The sequence below is a fragment of the Pavona decussata genome, unplaced genomic scaffold (assembly GCF_977016875.1).
Source record: "Pavona decussata unplaced genomic scaffold, jaPavDecu1.1 SCAFFOLD_11, whole genome shotgun sequence".
Taxonomy (NCBI): Eukaryota; Metazoa; Cnidaria; class Anthozoa; order Scleractinia; family Agariciidae; genus Pavona; species Pavona decussata.
In genome coordinates, this window is record NW_028145434.1 from 3,304,140 (window position 1) to 3,323,227 (window position 19,088).

Here is a 19,088-nt window from a genome sequence, read left to right on the forward strand (position 1 = left end):
AAACTTCTTTCTCCTTGAAAATTTATTTTCTCTTCCAAAATCAAACGGGAATATTAAATGGCAATGAGAACAAGTTCTTCGCGGTCATTAATTTGTCATTTCTGCTTATGAGCGGGCGTTTGGGGACGAAGTAGACCAAATTAAAAACTCTCAAAGCCCTTAAGATCCAGCTTCTCTTTAAGTTGCATATGAAGAGAAGCATATAATTTTCCAACAGAGAAACCACTTCTAAGATGGTAAGGTTTGATTAACCCATCGCTTGTGTTCACTTCAGCACACACCCTTACAGCCTTTTTGTTCGATCCTTCCGCCATATTCGTATTTAGGGTCATCGAAAACCATTAAAGGTTAAATCCATTTCCAAAAGATCTTCAAGAATATAAATCTAGGGAATTAGAATCTTTTTGGGTACCACTGAAGCAACAGGTGATCATGGGTCAATTTACAAATATCCTTATAACTAGTGAATCATTAAGATGTTTTAATTTTAATTCAATTGAATTGAATCTATCTTCAGTTTGTATAACTATCAGGTTATAACTAAAACGTTCGAAATAAAAAGAATGTGATTCTATGAAAAAGAATAGGCTATAGTCATCAACTGACTATGCAGAGGAGATAGACTAGAACGGAACAACAAACCCAACGAACACGGATCAGGAACGTCCTAAAAGAGAAACACCCTTGGTTTTGTGCCCCGGCTCTAAAGCCTGGTTCATACTCGTGCGATAAGCGCAGGCACAAGTGTAAGAAAAATCACTTGTGGATCGGTGTGGGATAAGCAAGAGCACAAAGATAGATAAGATTTTCAGTTTTGTTTTTCTGATGCTTATTTCAGGGATGCTTGTGCTTTTTCTTTACAAGTGTGAACCGGTGTGAGATACGATGTTAGTCAATAGATATAAAAAATGTTTAAATCTGGGTAAAATATGTAATAATCGAATGATAATTGCCAATGCGGAAGAATGTTAAGTTTATCTTACCGTTTTGAACAAAACAATGCAAAGTTAACCTAGTGATTGGAATTGCTAAAGAATGCTGACAGTCTTTGTTTCGTTTCTAGTAATCAAGGAATTCGATAAGAGCAAAAGAAACATCATCAACAACAACAACCACAACAACAACAATAACAACAATAAACAAACAGAAAACAAAAACAAAGAAAGAGTAAAAATGAACGACAAGCTGAATAATTAAAGAAATGTTTATTAAATCTTAAAGAACACCGCGTACGATGGCCTCCCGTTTAACATGACGGTTGTGAAACAGCTAACCCACGCTTAAAAAACCTTTCAGTTTACTGATAACGATATGAAAACTATAAGCACCCACGTATAATGCTTCTAGTCAGTTCTAAAAAAAAAACTGTTGCATGTTCCTGCCTTCCTACTGGGAACGAGGGACTTCTTCAATAATTAAACGAGACACCGACATCCAGCCTGTATGGCCATTAGAGTTTCCATATCCAGCACAGTTGCCAATGTTGATTGCCACACGAATTTTCCCCTTGCGAATGTTGTCACAGTAGCCTTCTATTACCCCCGGTCTGTGGTTGTCTTCACCATTACTTCTGATCCACAGTGCTGCGTCAATAGGCATTGGACCGCTGCACTCCGCGCCATTGAAGGTAATGAACCATCGCTTACAGCAGCTGCCGCAATCTCCCAAGTAGATGGTGCCTTGAAAAACAACGCGAAGAGCTGTGTCGTCCTTGTGTTTAGTAAACTGGCAATCCTGCAACAACAGAAACAACATGAAAAACAACAATATATAACTTTCTATTGAGGCGCTTTGCAAGTTTGCAATTCAACCGTAAGCTATTTTACTGGTCTATTAGAGGAACTTTTGAAAAATTTAGTACTTCCAAACTGCGGCACGTTCTCGTGCTGTTACCTAGGCCTTCAATGATGAAGACTAGACTCACCTTTATCAGGCCAATGTCCCTCCTGTCATGTTTTTTCCATGCACATTGCTTCCAATTCTTTTGAACAGTGTTTTTACCACTCGCTCCAGTCTCTCCCTTTCCACCACGTGGTCCGGGGCTACCTGCCACGCCCTTGTCTCCTTTAGCACCATCTCGGCCTACTTGTCCCTTAAAACCACGTGGCCCAGGGGGACCTGCCACGCCCTGTAGTCCTTTGGCCCCATCACGTCCGTCGCGGCCTGGTAACCCGTTATTTCCGTTCACACCATTCCTTCCAGGAAGGCCGGGTGATCCAAGCGGGCAGATGTTGGGGTTCTGTTTAAAAAATTTCAATAAAATCAGAAATTACTTGCCAAAAATTACCATGAAATTTGAAAGAGAATTAACAATGTAGTTCTTTACTCTCTCGACCAAGGACGGATTATAAATAAAGAGGTTTATGTCGTATTATCTTGCGCTTGTGAAAACTACTCGTAAAGGGGGTAGGGATACAAAGCTTTTAAAATAGTTTTAGTGAAACCACTCCTCACTCCCCGCCCTTCCCATCAACAGCCTAAAGAAGAAAATAAACAAACCAACAAACAAAACCGAATGAAACTTAAAGACTAAATCTTTCGTAGGTCTGGTTCAGATAATCTACATTGTGCTTTTATATGATTAGCTAAATTTGAAGTAAAAAAACACCAGGAAGCAACTCGTACGAAGAAGAAAATTTTTCATGACAAGGAAATAAACAGATTTTAGTATATTTCATTTTAACTGTGAACGGAAAATTAGCAACTAAGCTATTGGCTGTTCGGAATGACTGTGCTTACAAGAATTTCTGCAATATACGTGCTTTAGAAACATTTCAGTTTGCAAACAGCAACATACTGGCAAAATATTAAGATCGAATCTCTTCTCTATTCGAAATAAGAACAAGACAGTGATAAACCTTTAGGAGTCTAGAAAGATAGTTTTTCTTTTCACGAAACCGTTTTATTGATACAAACGCTCCAATTTATGCTGTGCTTTTCATGTTCCCCTAACACCGCCAACGCAGTTGAAACATTACAATTCATTACAAGTATTGCGTTCAGGGTCGATTGCACTAAACAGGATTACGACAAATCCAGCTCGTTTTAGATAAATCTTACCTTAGTAGTGAGGGGGGGATGTTTTTGTCCGGATTTTCGCGGGGGAATCTCATTAATACGCGGGGGCATAAATTAACGACGATGACGTCACCGCCCATTGTCTTGATCACGCATTATAGGATGACGTCATATTTAAGTTTAGTCTTACCAACAGGTTATGAACTGGTTTGACAGGTTGATCAATGATGTCATGCTCTGTTTTTAACGCGGTGGTTTCTCATTAATACGCGGTGGCATAAATTAACGACGATGACGTCACCGCCTATTGTCTTGATTACTCATTATAGGATGACGTCATATTTTATTTTAGTCTTACCAACAGGTTATGAACTGGTTTGACAGGTTGATCAATGATGTCATGCTCTATTTTTAACTCATTCTAGGATGACGTCATATTTAAGTTTAGTCTTACGAACAGGTTATGAACTGGTTTGACAGGTTGATCAATGATGTCATGCTCTATTTTTAACTTATGGCAGTCATGGGCGGTATCACCGGTTTGACAGGTTTTTGAAGTTATTTTTGGATACATGATGTCATAGCCTATAGCCATTGTCCTTAAGTGTATAAAAACGCAATAGCGGCCAAGTGCATCATTCACAAATTGTGATGGTTCCAAACGTTCAAGTCGATTTGACTCCTAAACCCCTCCTGACAGTAGACGAAGTGCAACAAATTCAAAGGCAGAAGATAGCAAGTCTTGTTGGGCATGTGTTCCAGCTAACGTATGCCGCCATGCTAGACGCAATGATTGAAGAAGAAAAAATAAATCGTTGCAATGGTTGTGCTATCAACCACCCGAGTCAAAGACAACACTCTTGTCTTATGATGGATAGTGAAGATGGCTGGTTCTACTACCACGATGATGTTAGAGATAAAATCAACTTGAATGAGGTACTAAAAGCAGCTGACAGCATTTGCAGTGTGCTTGGTTTCAAGCTGGGAAAATCGTGGGAAGCCTACGTTTCCGAACTACCAAAGCTGCCTTGGACCAGCGTGTACCTCACTTCCCTTGAGTTGGATAGCTTTGGTGAGCTTGTGCAATCGAAACAGCTACAAGAGCGCATTCTACATGCTCTTTACTATGGTCCCTGTGGAGAAGAGAGTAATGCTGTGAAAACTTGTGATGAGGATATGAAAGTTGACCTAATAGAAGTAAAATGTCCCGGGAATGTTGTTAGAAAAGAAGAAGAACTGATGGAACTTGATTATGTGATTAATGAAATTAAAACTAAAGTCTGTTTCTGAAATAATAAATGTGCACATTAGATAATTCTGAGTCAGTTTGTGTTTGTCATTATTCGACTAAACATGGGTTTAACCCTCTCTAGGCTTGAAATCCAGTTTTGCGTCTACCGCCTTATAGCGAGAAAAGTGGTTACACCATCAAGTGAAATAACTTCACTTAAAGGAAAATTCTCTGATGTACAAGGACCGATGCTCGACAAGTTAAAGAATCTACATTCAGAAGTCTTCACAGAAGTTAACTGGGGGAGATTATTGCTTTTCTTAAATTTTGTGGAACAAATTGGGTTAACCGAGGAGGAATGGAAAGAAGTCTATGATATCCTAGTTCCCACGCTCTCTCAGCTATAAGGATAGTTATATAAGTGAAGGCATGTAATGAACAATTATAACGACTTCAACCGTGAAGGTAGACGTTGGTGATGGGCTGTTGTCCGCCTTCGCCCTCTTTTGGATTCGAAAGAATCTTTAACCGCATTCGCTGCGTATTAGCTTGCTGTGGTGGTAAAGTAATTGTCCAAAACTCTGAATTTTGCGATGGAGGAAAAGTTAGCAAGTATTTACCTCGACCCAAGTCAACCCGCAAGTTTCGGTGGTTTAGATGCTGTCTACAGAGCGGTCAAAGAAGAGGGAAACGGTAAAATTTCTCGCAAACAAGTACAAGATTGGTTGAGTCAACAAGATGTTTACACGCTTCATAAACCCGCCCGCAGACATTACAAAAGAAGTCGAGTGATTGTCTCTGGTATAGATGCTCAATATCAAGCAGATCTGGTCGATGTTCAAAGTCTGAGTCGATATAACAAAGGTTTCAAATACCTCCTGACCTGTATAGATATTTTCAGTAAGTACGCTTGGGTGGTGCCTTTAAAGACGAAACAGGGACAAGAACTAGTCAAAGCTTTTAAGACGATTCTATCATCTAGTCGTAAACCACTCAAGCTGCAAACAGATCAAGGAACTGAATTTCTCAATCGCGTGTTCCAGAAGTTCTTGCGTAATAATGACATCGATTTCTTTACAGTTAACTCAGGACTTAAAGCATCGGTTGTCGAGCGATTTAACAGAACATTTAAAAACAAGATGTACAAATATTTCACTTATAAAAACACTTTATCATACATCAATGTTCTCCCGAAACTGATTAAGTCTTATAATAACACTTATCACCGTAGTATTAAAATGAAACCTACTCAAGTTACTAAGGCGAACGAGGCTAAAGTGTGGCATACGCTTTACGGTGATAATACACAGAAGCGTGTTCGTTTCAAATTTCAAGTGGGAGATCGTGTGAGGATTAGTAAAGTGAAGCGAATATTTCAAAAATCATATCTCCCAAACTTCACAGAAGAATTATTTTCTGTGTACAAACGATTTCCACGTCAAGTACCGGTCTATAAGCTTAAAGACGACGCGAATGAAATCTTAGAAGGAACATTTTATGAAGCAGAATTGCAAAAAGTAATTAAGAATGATGAAATATATCGGGTAGAAAACGTTTTGCGTAAGAGAAAGCGTAACGGTAAAGTAGAATATCTTGTGAAATGGAAAGGCTATGAAGACCCTAAATTTAACTCTTGGGTTCCTGAAAGTGATCTAACAAAATTGTAATTAAGGTTTTTATGAGTGCATTTAATAAAAATAACTTTAAAATGATCAAAGTGTGATTGAGTGAACTATTATAAATTAAGATCCCCCTTTAGAAAGTGATCATTTGATTACTAGAAGGCATGGAAGCAACACAATTTTATCTGCATCTTCCTAGTAATAGTAGTCTGAATAAATTCCCAAACAATACGCTAACCGAGTACCGAGTGGGATTACCCCAGACCATTAATTTGGAGGGGGACTGGGAAGTAGCCTTGACGGAGATTCATTATCCTCATAGCTGGAATAACGTGCAAGGAAATTTTCTGAATCGATTCCTTCTTCGCAATCGTGAGCTTCATGGAGTGTGGGAAACCTTGATAATTCCACTAGGTCACTATGCTTCAATTGATGCTGTTATTGCTAAGATGAACGAGTTGGTGGATAGTGAAAAGCGTTTCAAAGATGATGTGAAATTCTCATACGATTCTCTGAGCCGAAAAGTCACTGTAAACTTACAAAATAACACAGAAATTGTTCTGGAAAATATTGGATACATGCTTGGCTTCCAATCTCCAACTCAAGTTATTTCAAAGACCACCACAGGTGAAAGAGAAGCGGATCTGGAACATGGTTTTCACGATCTATATATTTACTGCGACATTGTGAAGGGACAATATGTCGGAGATGCCCTTGTCCCCCTACTACGTATCGTTCCAGTAGAAGGCCTCGATGGTCAGTGGATTAGCAAGTCATTCTTACGCCCGCAATACGTAGCTGTCAGCAGAAAGCAATTTGAAACAATCGAAGTTAATATAAGGCGCGATACAGGAGAATTAGTACCATTTGAGTTTGGGAGAGTATTGCTCACACTTCATTTTCGTCAGAGTCAACCTCCGTTCTTTTAAAGGATGAAGAAACTTTACACACCAAATCATAAGTTGTATGAGCAGTACTATGTTAATCAGGCAAAACAAAAAGGTGGAAATTTGCCAGCCTTTCATGGCGCTCGATCTCAGCGGGGCTATGGACTAGGTGGTATATTCAGAGGTCTGTTTCGCTGGGCGATGCCTCATCTACGACAAGGTGCTAGAGTGCTTGGTAAAAAAGCCTTACAAACAGGTGTTAATGTTGCCCAGGATGTGATTGAGGGGAAGGATGTTAAGAGGGCGGTCCGTAAACGCGCTAAACAAGCCCTGAGTGATATTACTTCCCAGAGTTCTCTGCAAGAGCAGTCAGGTGGTGGTCGAAAAGCTATAAAAAAGAAAGCTGATCTTAAAAATATCAGTTCACCTCCAGGCAAGAAACGAAAAACAACTCCGCGGAAGCAACAACAAGGAACGTTTAAACTTTTATCGGAAAACTAAGGATGGCTTTTGTACACCGCGACTCAATAGAGTGTACGAAAATGGAGTTAGATCTTTTCACTGTTCCCACCACGCAGACGTCTATCACCAAAGGACAATGGATAGAGTATCACCCTTTGACTAACATCACAGACAGCGGTCCCATCGAATTTAATGTCTCAGGATCTGGAGAAGAATACCTAGACCTGGCACGCACGCAGTTGTATGTCAAAGTCAAAATTACAAAACCAAACGGTGCCGTCTTAGACCTCAACGCACAAGTGGGCCCCGTGAATCTATTTCTACATTCCTTATTTTCACAAGTGGATGTTTCTTTAAACGAGCGACTGATCTCACCATCAACTAATACTTACCCTTACCGCGCTATGATTGAAACGTTACTAAACTACGGTGAGGATGCTAAGGCTAGTCAGCTGTCTATGGCCATGTTTTATAAAGATACCCCTGGAAAGATGGACGCAGTTAACCCCACGGCTGAGAATGATGTTGCAAACATGGGCTTGAAAGCTCGCTATGAGCTCACAAAGGGTAGTGATACGGTCGATATGACTGGTCCTATTCACAGTGACATTTTCTTTCAAGAGCGTTTATTACTGAACGGAGTTAACCTAAGGCTTAAGCTTAACAGAGCCAAGAATGCATTCTGCCTAGTCTCTTCAGCCACCGGTCCCAATTTCAAGGTGGTCATCACTGAAGCGATCTTGTATGTTAGAAAAGTTAAAATTGCTTCCTCTATCGCCTTGGGACATGCCGCTGCGTTAAAGCAAACTACTGCCAAGTACCCCATACGTCGAGTGGACTGTAAAGTTCTAACGATTCCAGGAGGTTTCGGGGCATTTAACCCAGATAATATTTTCTTGGGTCGCATTCCCAAGCGTCTAGTATTGGGATTAGTGGACACAGAAGCATACAATGGATCTTACACTGCTAACCCCTTCAACTTTAAACATCACAACCTAAGTCAGGTCGGTGTTTACGTGGATGGAGAGCAAATACCTCGGAAACCTCTCTTTCTCAAGTTTGAGAAAGCTGGCGGTCAGAATTTCATAACTGGCTTTCAGAGTCTTTTCTCTGGAATTGGGACGTTTTCCCAGGATAAGGGAAACCAGGTGACTCGAAGCGATTATCACCAGGGATACACCTTGTTTGCATTTGACATGACCCCGGATCATTGTCCGGGTGATCATTTTGAGCTTATAAAACAAGGCAACCTTCGCGTAGAACTTCATTTCGCTCAGCCCCTTGCCAACACAGTAAACCTCATCATCTATGCAGAGTTTGAAAGTGTTATCGAAATTGACACAAACCGAAACGTTCTCTACGACTACAACAACTAAGCATGAACACCATTGAGCTTTCACTCATTTTAAGAAAGGATAAATATACTAGTGCTGTGTTTCAAGGAGTCTACCCTTCAGACAAACTGCCGAGGAGTGTTTTGTCATACCCAGCCCTGTTTATTGCCAATGTGGATAGCAGTGACAAGCCCGGATCTTATTGGATTGCATTCTACTTCACCAAGGAAAAACAGGGGGAATATTTCGATTCCTATGGGCAACCTCCAAGCAGTTATTCAAGAACATTTACTCCTTTTTTGAACAACAACTCTAACAGCTGGATTTTTAATACTGTGACATTGCAAAGTATTAACTCGAAAGTTTGCGGACACTACTGCATATATTATGCCTTATTTCGCTGTCGTGATATAAGCATGAGCACTATTGTACACCGTTTTTCTAACAACAAACGAGGAAATGATTTTCTTGTTAAACGATTTGTCGAAAAATATTTTCCTCTAAGTCTAAAAAAATATACCCATGTAAACGCACAAGGAGTGATAGTACAGCACAAAGTTAAATAAATACTCCATGTAATAAAGTTTTAAAGTTTTTTTATTGAGTGATCACAATAAAGAAAAACATTTACATTGAAAAAAAAAAATGTCTGTTATCATGATTTATAATCGTAACCAACGGACAGCTTGGGGACGTGAAGTTAACACTCTTCGCTTTTGCTTTTTTATGGGGGATGTAGTAGTGACTGGTGTTGGAAGCCAACGGGACGGACTCTCTGGAGTTTCGTCTCTGACCTTAGTCTTAAACTCGCGAATGACATTCTGTCTTTGGGGATTACGAACCAAGTTTTCGGGAACGTTCATTCGGGCTAGGCCTCTCGCAAAGACCGGCCATGCAACAGGTTCAAATCCCTTGCGGTGGCGGAGTGCATCGTTGATTAAATCCACTAAGTGAGAGCCGGGAATCGCTTTGTTTTCGTAGATCAGCTCCCCTTTATCATTCCAATGCAACACATTCCGATTTTCTTTAATTTTATCCAAGAGTTGTCTTGCCCCCGTCTTGTAAACCTTAGGAACGCTTTTCAAAACTTCTTCCTCAACAGATGTCGCCACTGCTTGTGGTATCTCTTTACTATTTTCTAGCTTTGATAATTCGACGAGCGGTTCACTCTTTGTCATCGGTTGGGCTGCAATCTTAACGTTTAACGGTTGGCCTTTTCGCTGATCGTAATAAGTCAGATAGCGCTGTAATACTTGATTGTATAACCTCGCTTTCTCTTCGTCGTCTAGCTGTTTACTCGTCAAAATGTCCGACATTTCGGCATCTAAACTCTTCAATTGCTGTGTGAGCGGTGGTGATAATACGTTTTGACGATTTTGTAATCGTTCTAGGGTATTCTCGGGAACGAGAACCATTCGTTTGGCGTGATTCATTTATGTCAGGAGTGCGCTTAATACTTTTAACACGGGTGGCAACAAAAGTCCTAAGATATTTCCTCCGTGTTGGACTAATATTTTCTTCTTCTTGTTCAGTGGTGTTGTTTTTTGCGCTAAAGCCACCAAGGCTCTCTTGTGTGTTAGCAGTTTTCTCTTAATTGATTTGCTGACAGGTACCGTTTGTTCTAACACGTTGAGAATACACTCACAAATAGTTTTTACCAAAGCGTCGTCGGCAACTTTTAGAATCACTTTACGTTGCGCTGGAGTACACCTTGCAAGGAGTTTCAGAAAATCGTGATTCTTTCTCAGACGCTGAGCCATGCTCAACTGATGTTCTATCACTATGATGCAGTCTTTTTATACCTTTTTGACGTAAGCAATCTGAGTCTCCCCGGGGAAAATGTTGGTTCTCAAGCGGAAGTCCTTCGGTGTTTCCGCTTTAAAATCACAAAACAAGTAACCATAAGCTTTGTCGGTGGCGTCTTGAAATGATTCGCGCATAAAATTCACGTGGCCGGGGAAGATCTGCTTTGCCAAGTGAATAACTTGACTGCTATCTCTCGGAGACTTGAACAAAACCAAATAATGACAGTTCAAACTCATATCTCTCAATTCTTTTCCACGGTGAAAAATGTTTTGCAAAATAAAGATAACACTGAGGTTTCGATGATGACAGCCTTTAGTAAACAAACTGGTGATTCGCTGATCGTTACTCAATTCGTGCATCAAATCATCGAGGACCACAAGATTCCGAATAGACGGATCTAACATTGACTCCATATTATCAGGAAGACCTTCTATGAACTTTATGGTTGGCAGACTTTTCAAGATTTCATCGTAAGTAGGTTGATAAAATCCGTAACACCATATAATATTCTCAGGGGCACCGTCAATGACTTGTTCTCCCGATTCAAGTAAACGTTTTACAAACTGAGTCTTACCACAGCAAGTTGGACCAGCTACTAAAGCCGGGAAAGGGTGTTTCAGTCTTGGGTCCATATTTCCAAATGATTGATTGAACTGCATCCCCTACCATTTATAGAAAAATGGTTCTAGGTTCACCCTCTTACTCGTAAACACGGAGCATCTTGGTGTTTTGTAGTTTAGCGAACTGTAACCAATACTTGCGTTCCATCTCGGTTAACTCGTGTACCTGACTTAAATGATTTGCTAATCTTACTAAAAATTTAGACGCACAGCCAGGGATGGGACAATGTTTACATTTTAGTCTCTTCATGTTACCCCTATGAAAGGTTGATTAAAACTGACGAAAATGATTTAAAACATGAAATTTATCGGGCATTAAGGGCACGAAGGGCAGAAGGGGCATTTTTTAGCGCACTGTTTTCCCTAAGAGCTCGTGTGAGACACGCAACGAAGTTTGCGTGAAGAACCCACGCGTGGGATCGCGCGTGGAGTTCGCGTGTGCATTACTAGTCAGAGATCAAGCCAAGTTTCAACCAACTTAGTTTATTTATGTTATCACAAACTTATATACATATCTATATTTATACAATCTTTAAAACTATTTGGAAGGAAGATAAATAATATAATACAATATTTCTATAGCACTTATATATCGTTGTTCTTAACCTTAACAAAAAATTTAATTACAGCACATAGTTAAATTTCTAGAGGCACCGTGGTAACTCCATCTTCTAACACTTTTCGTTTAGGGTAAAAATACGAAAATCCATCCCTGATTTGTTCATAGGTATACATACTATTGTCGACTACCCGAAAACCTTTGTTCAAACCCGAACTACTCTTTTTGGTCAGCAGAACATTAAGATATTTTTCTTTGTTAATGTCGTTTGTTTTTTTATTGACCCCTTTACAACTGAACTGGTCATAAGCACCAAAACAATAGTACGTCTTACTACTGAGACCAATTATTCCATCGCCCGACCATTCTTCTTTAAAAAGCCCAGGGGTTCTTTTATCGTAAGCTTTGTTTTCGTTTGTGTCGGTTCGAGGGAACCAGTTACACTTATCTTGTTGAAATTCTTCCTTTAACTCTGGCCTTACTAAACTCTCTACTGATGGACCTGAAAGGGCTATGTACGCTGAGTCCGTATCCATCTCACAATACTGAAAATCGCTACGATCTAGATATTTATCCATAAAGTCAAAATAAAACTGAAGCATTCTAAGTTTAGCGTACTGGTACACAAAAAAACCGATTTGCATGGGTAGATTTAATTTGATTTTTTTCTTACAAGATTGTACTTCATACGTATTCGCATCAATTTGATCAATTTGTCTGAAGAAGGGCTTGTTGATGAGACGGGAAGCTTTGGTTTCTTCACAAAACTTGACCTCTCGATGGCGCTCCTGATCTGTAATCGTCTTTCCATAACTAGAGTTGCCAACCTATAAATAAAATGTATGAACTCGTAAATAAAACAGATGTAAACAATAAACGAAACAATAGACTTTTTTCAGATAAAATGGTACTTACCAATTTCATTGTATCCGCGATAATAGCTTTATTTGGGTCAACATCTCCCGCACGTCTAGCATCGGACACAGCTTCCCCAAAGGGTTGGAAACAAGGAACGGGTGTGTACTCTATCACCTGGTAGATGTGGGTCACGTCTAATCCATGCTCAAGGTACCATTTGATAAGCGGTGTGGCCAACAGGACCTTCTCTCCGAAATAACTACCGATGAGGCTTCTTCGAGCTTGTGGCATGATATTTTGCTCCTCAGCAAACGCTTTCATGTACTCGCCAATGTCATCTCGAGATATTTCCGTGTTTTTGAAGATGGGACACATTTCTGCAAATTTAGGTTTCAGATGGTCCGGTACCTGAACGTCACACTCCACCACTCCAAACAGAGATTCGTTACAGATTGCTTTTAAAATCTGATCTTTAGTTAAAGTCTCGTGATGGTCCAGGGGACGCTGAAATTTAGTGGACAGAAAGTGTTGAACTTGTGAGTTTGTTTTCTTGAGTCGACGCCACTGACATTCAAACACTTCAATGAGTTGATATCCTTGCTCTTCAATGTATTTGGAGTTACCTTTTGTTTCTGCTAGTAACTCTTTCATGGGTCGTTTTCTTTTTTCGTTCATTTCTTTTCCCTCTGTTAGATGGCAGTCGTGACCGTGCCACCAGCAACCATGGAACTGGAACACTGTTTGGGAAGGACCGTGAAAACCATCCACGGGAAGTCTTCTTTCGCCTATGCGCTTTTCTGTGGCGTTGATCTGGTGTCGTATGTGAATGCCACGGTTTTGAGCCTCCCATTCTAACCATTCTGTTGCAAGCTTGACAGAACTTTCTTTTTTAAATCCCGTTTCTTCTCTCCGTCTAGTAAACGAGCCGGTGGGCATATTTTGCATGATAGCCCACAGATACAGTGCATTGGCATCATATCCCACTATTTTCTGACACATTTTGGGTTCTTTTCCTTGGGCTGTCATTTCCACCTCTCTGATCTTGGTTTTGGTTTTTTCGTGGTAGCGATGAAATATGATGCTGGGGCCTCCTACCATGTTTTTCTTAAACAGCGTGTACAAGTCCTTGTTCTTTTCATCAAACAAGGAAAAGAAAATGCCAGGTTCCAGGGTGGTAAAGAGATAAGTTAATGTAACGCCAGGTATAGAAATGCCTTGTCTAAGCATGTCAATGTTTTTATTTTTCCAAAATGCGCACATCTTCTCCAGTGCATCACAAAAGGGTTGTACATCCAGGTTGTTATACCAGACAAGAAAATCTTTAAATGTTTGCATGTTGTTATCAGACCAAACGTTAAGGCAGTAGTGGTAATCTTCCTTGGAGATGTTGTCTTTCTTTAAAGAAGAGTAGAACGCTTCATGAGGAGGAAGGTATGTTTGATCTAACTTGTCCAGAGAGTCCATCCACTCATAGGGGAAGAAGCCTTTAGTTTGTGGACACTCGTAAGCTTTAAGAAACTTTTCGTAACTAAATCCAGGCGCCAGGAAGTTGGTGACATCTAAGAAGCGGAGGTGTGCCGTCTTCAAGCACACAATATTATTATTGCGCTTAATAGTAAACAGAACTTCCTCGTTTTTGACCAGGACTGGGAAGAGAAATTCTTTTACGGCATTTAAATCATATTTTCCTGAGTTGAAGCCAAGTACAGGAAGCTCTTTCAGGTATTCGTCTAGTCTATTTCTCAATTTTTTCAAAGGGTGTTCTCTTTTCCACGTAGGTCCAGGTCTTTTTACTTCTGTTTTTTCGTTTGTATACTCTGGAAATTCTTTACGTTGTTTCTCGCGCCTATTATCCAGGGCACGGTAAAATGATGGCCCTTGCTCTTCCACCTCATCGTCTAGGAAAACACGATCTTCCTCCGTTTCAGACTCAATGTCTCCTTCTTCATTATCCGTTTCCATGAGATCTTCTCCCTCGTCATCACTATCTTCTTCTTCAGCGCAATCATTCCTTTTTGTCTGCTCCCTCGCGTTCGTTTCTAACTTCTCATTTATTGCGTCAAAAAGAAAGGAAAACTCTATTTTCATCCGGCGACAACTTTCTTGACTTATTTCTACTAGATAGGCGACCATCTGTTTGACAAGTTGTTTGGAATCCCCTTCGGAGACGAATCATTTGGGTTGATCGTAGCCTGGTACGTTTGAACAGACGCTGACACTCAAAGGGATGTGCTTGGTTTCCCAGGTTAATTTCTCTGTATTTTTGAGACCAGTGTTAGGGCTGAACATACACTCAAAATCAAAAGTAGCCCTGTAAGGAAAATATTTGAGATGTTGAGGAACGGTAAAGCCTTCGTCCTCTAGGAGCTGAAAGATGGTAGGTGAACTCTTGTACGCACCCCCAGGAAACTGATAACACACTTTAGCCTCACAGGTTCGCTCGTGACGATTTAACTTGAAGCCATCTTTCCAATAGGTTCCGCATCGAGAGCAGCAGTACGATTTGGCGTATTTCTTCATATCTTTGATGTATGAAAAGTGGTTCTGGTACAGGTTAAGGTATAGAGTACTCGGGTAGTGGCAAAGGGAGCGATGTATCAATTGCGCTGCAATCTCTGGTGTAGAACCCTTGTCTTCTTTTATCGTGTCTTCTTCACCCTCTTCTCCGTCAGGTTTGGTAGGTTCAAGGCAATAGACGAAAAGGTTAACTTCAAATAGATGTTCTAGGTCGGACAGTTCTGTAAGCTTCACACCACAAAATTTCTTTTTCTCGGGAAACGTTTCGCGATATCTCTCGTAGTAGTGTTTAGCATCTCTCTCTAAGTTTTTCGGGTGACAGCCGTTATGAACAGCCAGGGCTCGGAAGAAACAGAGGTTATCGGTGTAAACTTTTCCATTGTTGTGATCGCGATCCAAGGTAACTAAACCATGGTTTTCAGCGAGGTAAGCAGGTAGATCTGTGCCTCGTCCTATGGTGTGGCCTCGAAGCTTCGTTATGAAAAATGTGACATTAGTCACTTGCTCTACGACCCATTTAGAGTTGGGGCGTCGCTGACGCACCCATTCTAGTACATCAAGATTTTGCAGTGCTTGATGAACGCTTTGTAAATCAGCCGCGGTTGAAATCTGGAACGGTTCTTCGAAAACTTGATCGTTGTTTCGGGACGCGTAATAATATTGCAGTTGGCCAGTTTCGTTATTACGCAGTATAAATCCAAAAGACACATTCAGCTTAAACACCGTGGACTGATCAGTAAATATGTCGTCAAGATGTTGTATAATCTGTTGCGGTTGAAGGGAAGTCAGGCGATAATTGTACCAGTCCAAAAGACGGTTTTGTCTGTTAAAGCGAGTCCTTATTTGATACCAATGGCGCCGGTACTCAGGGACAGGGCTTTGCTCGTCTTCTGGAAGGTCAGCCAAGGCCCTGGGGTCTTCTTGCCAGTTTGTACTTGAAGCTGCTTTTTTCTCGATAAGATTTCGCTTTATTTTCTTGGCGCTTGGTCCTGAATAAAGTAATCATACACAAAATGCCCGATGTTAATCCCTTGCATAATAAAACGATTTCATACTCCATTGTTTTAGCATAGCTCAAATTTAACTTCATTTAATTAGCAACGTTAATCCTTGACACAAAGAAATTGTTCCACTTCACTTCTTTTTCGTCGGAAATTTAATTTGCATACGATACCATACAATCATTAACATATTGTAGTCTGCTGTAAAAAACAAACAAGTGCTTTGTATCGCACAGATACGATGGCAAAGTTTATCTTACTGAGTTCTTACCTGAGTCATCATCGCGTGCTCGTTTTGTGGCTGCAGAAGGGTTGCTGTGAGCAGTTTTCTGGTGAGCTCGAAATGGGGCCACGTTGTGAAAGATCTCTCCGCAGGTAAGGCACTTATATTCACGCTGAGCTGCTCGCTTTTTGTGCACTTGTTGTTCGTGGCGTTGTAAATCAGATTTGCGATGGAAGGTCTTGTCGCATTTGGAACATTGATGTTTCTTTATCTTTAAATGAGTCTCTTCGTGACGTTTCAATTTGTCTGCTCGAGTGAAAACTTTTCCACAAGTCCCACATTCATTTCTAGACTTTTTGACAGACGGCACGTCTGCGTCATCCTACAAAACAATAAACAAGCGTATTAGCATCTCGATAAACTCAACAATATTCAAAGTTCAATCGATGGTACCTGAGCTGGTCGTTTTCTGCCGGCTCCATTTTGTAAATCGCTTCCAAGAAGCTGTTCAATATCCTGAAAAAAGGAATAAAATTTGTGAGTTTTGTAAAGTTATCGAGTAGAGGTATTGAACAATACAAGACAAAAAAAATCGACTTTGTTGTAATAAAAAAGACAATCAATTGGTTAAGTCTTGAAAACAAATACACTAGATTTCAAAATTGGTACTACATACCATGGGAAATGTCAACGCCATCATTTGATCCACTGCGAGACAAAGCTGATCACTTGGTATCTCGTTGTGCCAGATACAATTTTCAAATTCGTTCAAAATAGTATCAACATCCATGATTTCTACTGAAACTCACAATTTGTGAATGATGTACTTGGCCGCTATTGCGTTTTTATACACTTAAGGACAATGGCTATAGGCTATGACATCATGTATCCAAAAATAACTTCAAAAACCTGTCAAACCGGTGATACCGCCCATGACTGCCATAAGTTAAAAATAGAGCATGACATCATTGATCAACCTGTCAAACCAGTTCATAACCTGTTCGTAAGACTAAACTTAAATATGACGTCATCCTAGAATGAGTTAAAAATAGAGCATGACATCATTGATCAACCTGTCAAACCAGTTCATAACCTGTTGGTAAGACTAAAATAAAATATGACGTCATCCTATAATGAGTAATCAAGACAATAGGCGGTGACGTCATCGTCGTTAATTTATGCCACCGCGTATTAATGAGAAACCACCGCGTTAAAAACAGAGCATGACATCATTGATCAACCTGTCAAACCAGTTCATAACCTGTTGGTAAGACTAAACTTAAATATGACGTCATCCTATAATGCGTGATCAAGACAATGGGCGGTGACGTCATCGTCGTTAATTTATGCCCCCGCGTATTAATGAGATTCCCCCGCGAAAATCCGGACAAAAACATCCCCCCCTCACTACTTACCTTGGTATTAGAAGACGCATTTTTGGCATCATAAACAGCACAGTGCAACAACATCACCAGGAAAAATAAAAACACAGCAACGGAGATTGCTCTAGTCATGTTGAAATAGACACACTCGTGAGAATAAGAACCGAAGTAGCTTTACACAGATATGATGCTCGAAGGTTATGATTTCAGAACGGCAGAAAACAAGAATAAGAAAAAAAGGGGTTTGAATAAATTTCTGCGACATTTTTCGAGTTCGTAAAGTAAACGTGAGATGCTGTCGATCTGCCACGTTTTCATAGTTGATCTGTAGCAAGTCAGCCACGGAAGCTTACGCGTAACTTAAAAATTTAGCACAAGTTATCTGTTGTTTGTTTTTCACTCTCCGTTGGCGTTAATTTAGGAAAAAGGCGAAAATTTATTGAAACAGAATGCAATAAAGACATTTGAAATTTGTTTGCTTCTATTTCGGTGGAAGAAAAAACTCGCGATAAATATGCACGACGAAAGATTTCCCTTACTCTTGACGGCAGCGATATTTTTATGCCTAAGGTCAATCGTGGTTTCATTAGCGCGTTACCAAATATTTTCAACAGCTATCAAAGTAACACTGTTTATAGTCAATAGAATGTGGGTTTCTTAGGCGCGGTCCAGGCGCCTGAAGTGATGAAATATTCGCCTTGTCAAGCAGCGATCATTATACTTAGGATTTCTTCATTCAAGAGAGTAATATTGAGATTGCTTGAGGCATGAAGCGTTCATGACCCACAGCAACCAGCGCCAAGCAACTGAAGAAAATGAACGTCCTATTAAATATACACCGGTATATATATTTTTCAGCTGTTTGTTTTTATCAGTTTTTATAATCCACAGTAGACCGTACGTGGTCAGATCTGTGCAGTTCACTATTTTCTGTCATTTTCCCGCTTTGTTTCCTTCTAGGAAATAAAGAGCCTACTTGCATTTTTTTTCAAAAGAAACAGAAGATTAAAAGAAATTTGAATTGTAATTACTATGAAATATTTAAATCTGTTCCCATTTACCACTACCAAAATTTGGCGAAGAAGCAAGACGCTCAAAGATTTTACTGATAACTACGAAATATATCTAAATTAGACGTCGAGTATTGGTGTATAAACCAAGATATCTGCTCGTGTCCGGCACGATAAACGATTTGTAGCTTGATTGCCTTAGTTGACACGAGGAAGAAACATTTTGAAACGATGGTGATAAGCAAAACAATCTGACTACTTACTCTTGTCTTTTCTAGGAAGTCTCGATATTGTTTTACGCCAGTAGTTCAGAAACAGATGGTTTGAAATATTATGTAGGGGTTATAGAGTTGTGAGTATTCTTTCAAACCGTGAGGACTTCTAAGTTCGTCCCGCGAATAACGGTCATTGCATGCTTCCTCCCCTACATATATGCGAAGTTTGAAAAGATTTCACGGTTTGGTTGATTCATAAATGAAGTACGGCTGAGGTATAAAGGTCAACCTCGATGCGCTCTTCATAAACAGAATACGAAAAATTCCTTTCCTGAGCTCCCGG

The 19,088-nt window shown here is 40.1% G+C and overlaps 3 protein-coding genes across 3 annotated transcripts; all 3 read right to left on the reverse strand.

The window, feature by feature from the left end:
- Positions 1 to 1,213: 1,213 nt before the first annotated feature.
- LOC146488242 (collagen triple helix repeat-containing protein 1-like) lies at positions 1,214 to 17,724 on the reverse strand. Its single transcript, XM_085122842.1, has 3 exons — positions 17,554 to 17,724; positions 1,925 to 2,239; positions 1,214 to 1,734 (listed from the first exon to the last, which is right to left on the reverse strand). The coding sequence occupies exons 1-3, from the start codon at positions 17,650 to 17,652 to the stop codon at positions 1,387 to 1,389; spliced, it is 762 nt and encodes a 253-aa protein (XP_084978968.1). The 5' UTR covers positions 17,653 to 17,724; the 3' UTR covers positions 1,214 to 1,386.
- LOC146488243 (uncharacterized) lies at positions 11,535 to 14,530 on the reverse strand. Its single transcript, XM_085122516.1, has 2 exons — positions 12,455 to 14,530; positions 11,535 to 12,366 (listed from the first exon to the last, which is right to left on the reverse strand). Exons 1-2 carry the CDS (start codon positions 14,528 to 14,530, stop codon positions 11,617 to 11,619), a joined length of 2,826 nt encoding a protein of 941 aa, XP_084978642.1. The 3' UTR covers positions 11,535 to 11,616.
- LOC146488244 (uncharacterized) lies at positions 14,570 to 17,519 on the reverse strand. The gene is made up of 4 exons (XM_085122528.1): positions 16,815 to 17,519; positions 16,592 to 16,654; positions 16,187 to 16,520; positions 14,570 to 15,903 (listed from the first exon to the last, which is right to left on the reverse strand). Exons 1-4 carry the CDS (start codon positions 16,926 to 16,928, stop codon positions 14,570 to 14,572), a joined length of 1,845 nt encoding a protein of 614 aa, XP_084978654.1. The 5' UTR covers positions 16,929 to 17,519.
- Positions 17,725 to 19,088: the final 1,364 nt, after the last annotated feature.

Bases quoted from the DNA above. Each gene is read 5' to 3' on its own strand.
- LOC146488242 (XM_085122842.1), bottom strand. From the start codon at position 17,652: ATGACTAGAGCAATCTCCGTTGCTGTGTTTTTATTTTTCCTGGTGATG. The intron at 2,240-17,553 runs GTAAGTAGTGAG...TTTTTTAAACAG, and splicing joins ATGCGTCTTCTAATACCAAG to AACCCCAACATCTGCCCGCT. The intron at 1,735-1,924 runs GTGAGTCTAGTC...CTGTTGTTGCAG, and splicing joins GGGACATTGGCCTGATAAAG to GATTGCCAGTTTACTAAACA.
- LOC146488243 (XM_085122516.1), bottom strand. From the start codon at position 14,530: ATGGTCGCCTATCTAGTAGAAATAAGTCAAGAAAGTTGTCGCCGGATG. The intron at 12,367-12,454 runs GTAAGTACCATT...TTTTATTTATAG, and splicing joins TCGCGGATACAATGAAATTG to GTTGGCAACTCTAGTTATGG.
- LOC146488244 (XM_085122528.1), bottom strand. From the start codon at position 16,928: ATGGATGTTGATACTATTTTGAACGAATTTGAAAATTGTATCTGGCAC. The intron at 16,655-16,814 runs GTATGTAGTACC...TCCTTTTTTCAG, and splicing joins TGGCGTTGACATTTCCCATG to GATATTGAACAGCTTCTTGG. The intron at 16,521-16,591 runs GTACCATCGATT...ATTGTTTTGTAG, and splicing joins GCAGAAAACGACCAGCTCAG to GATGACGCAGACGTGCCGTC.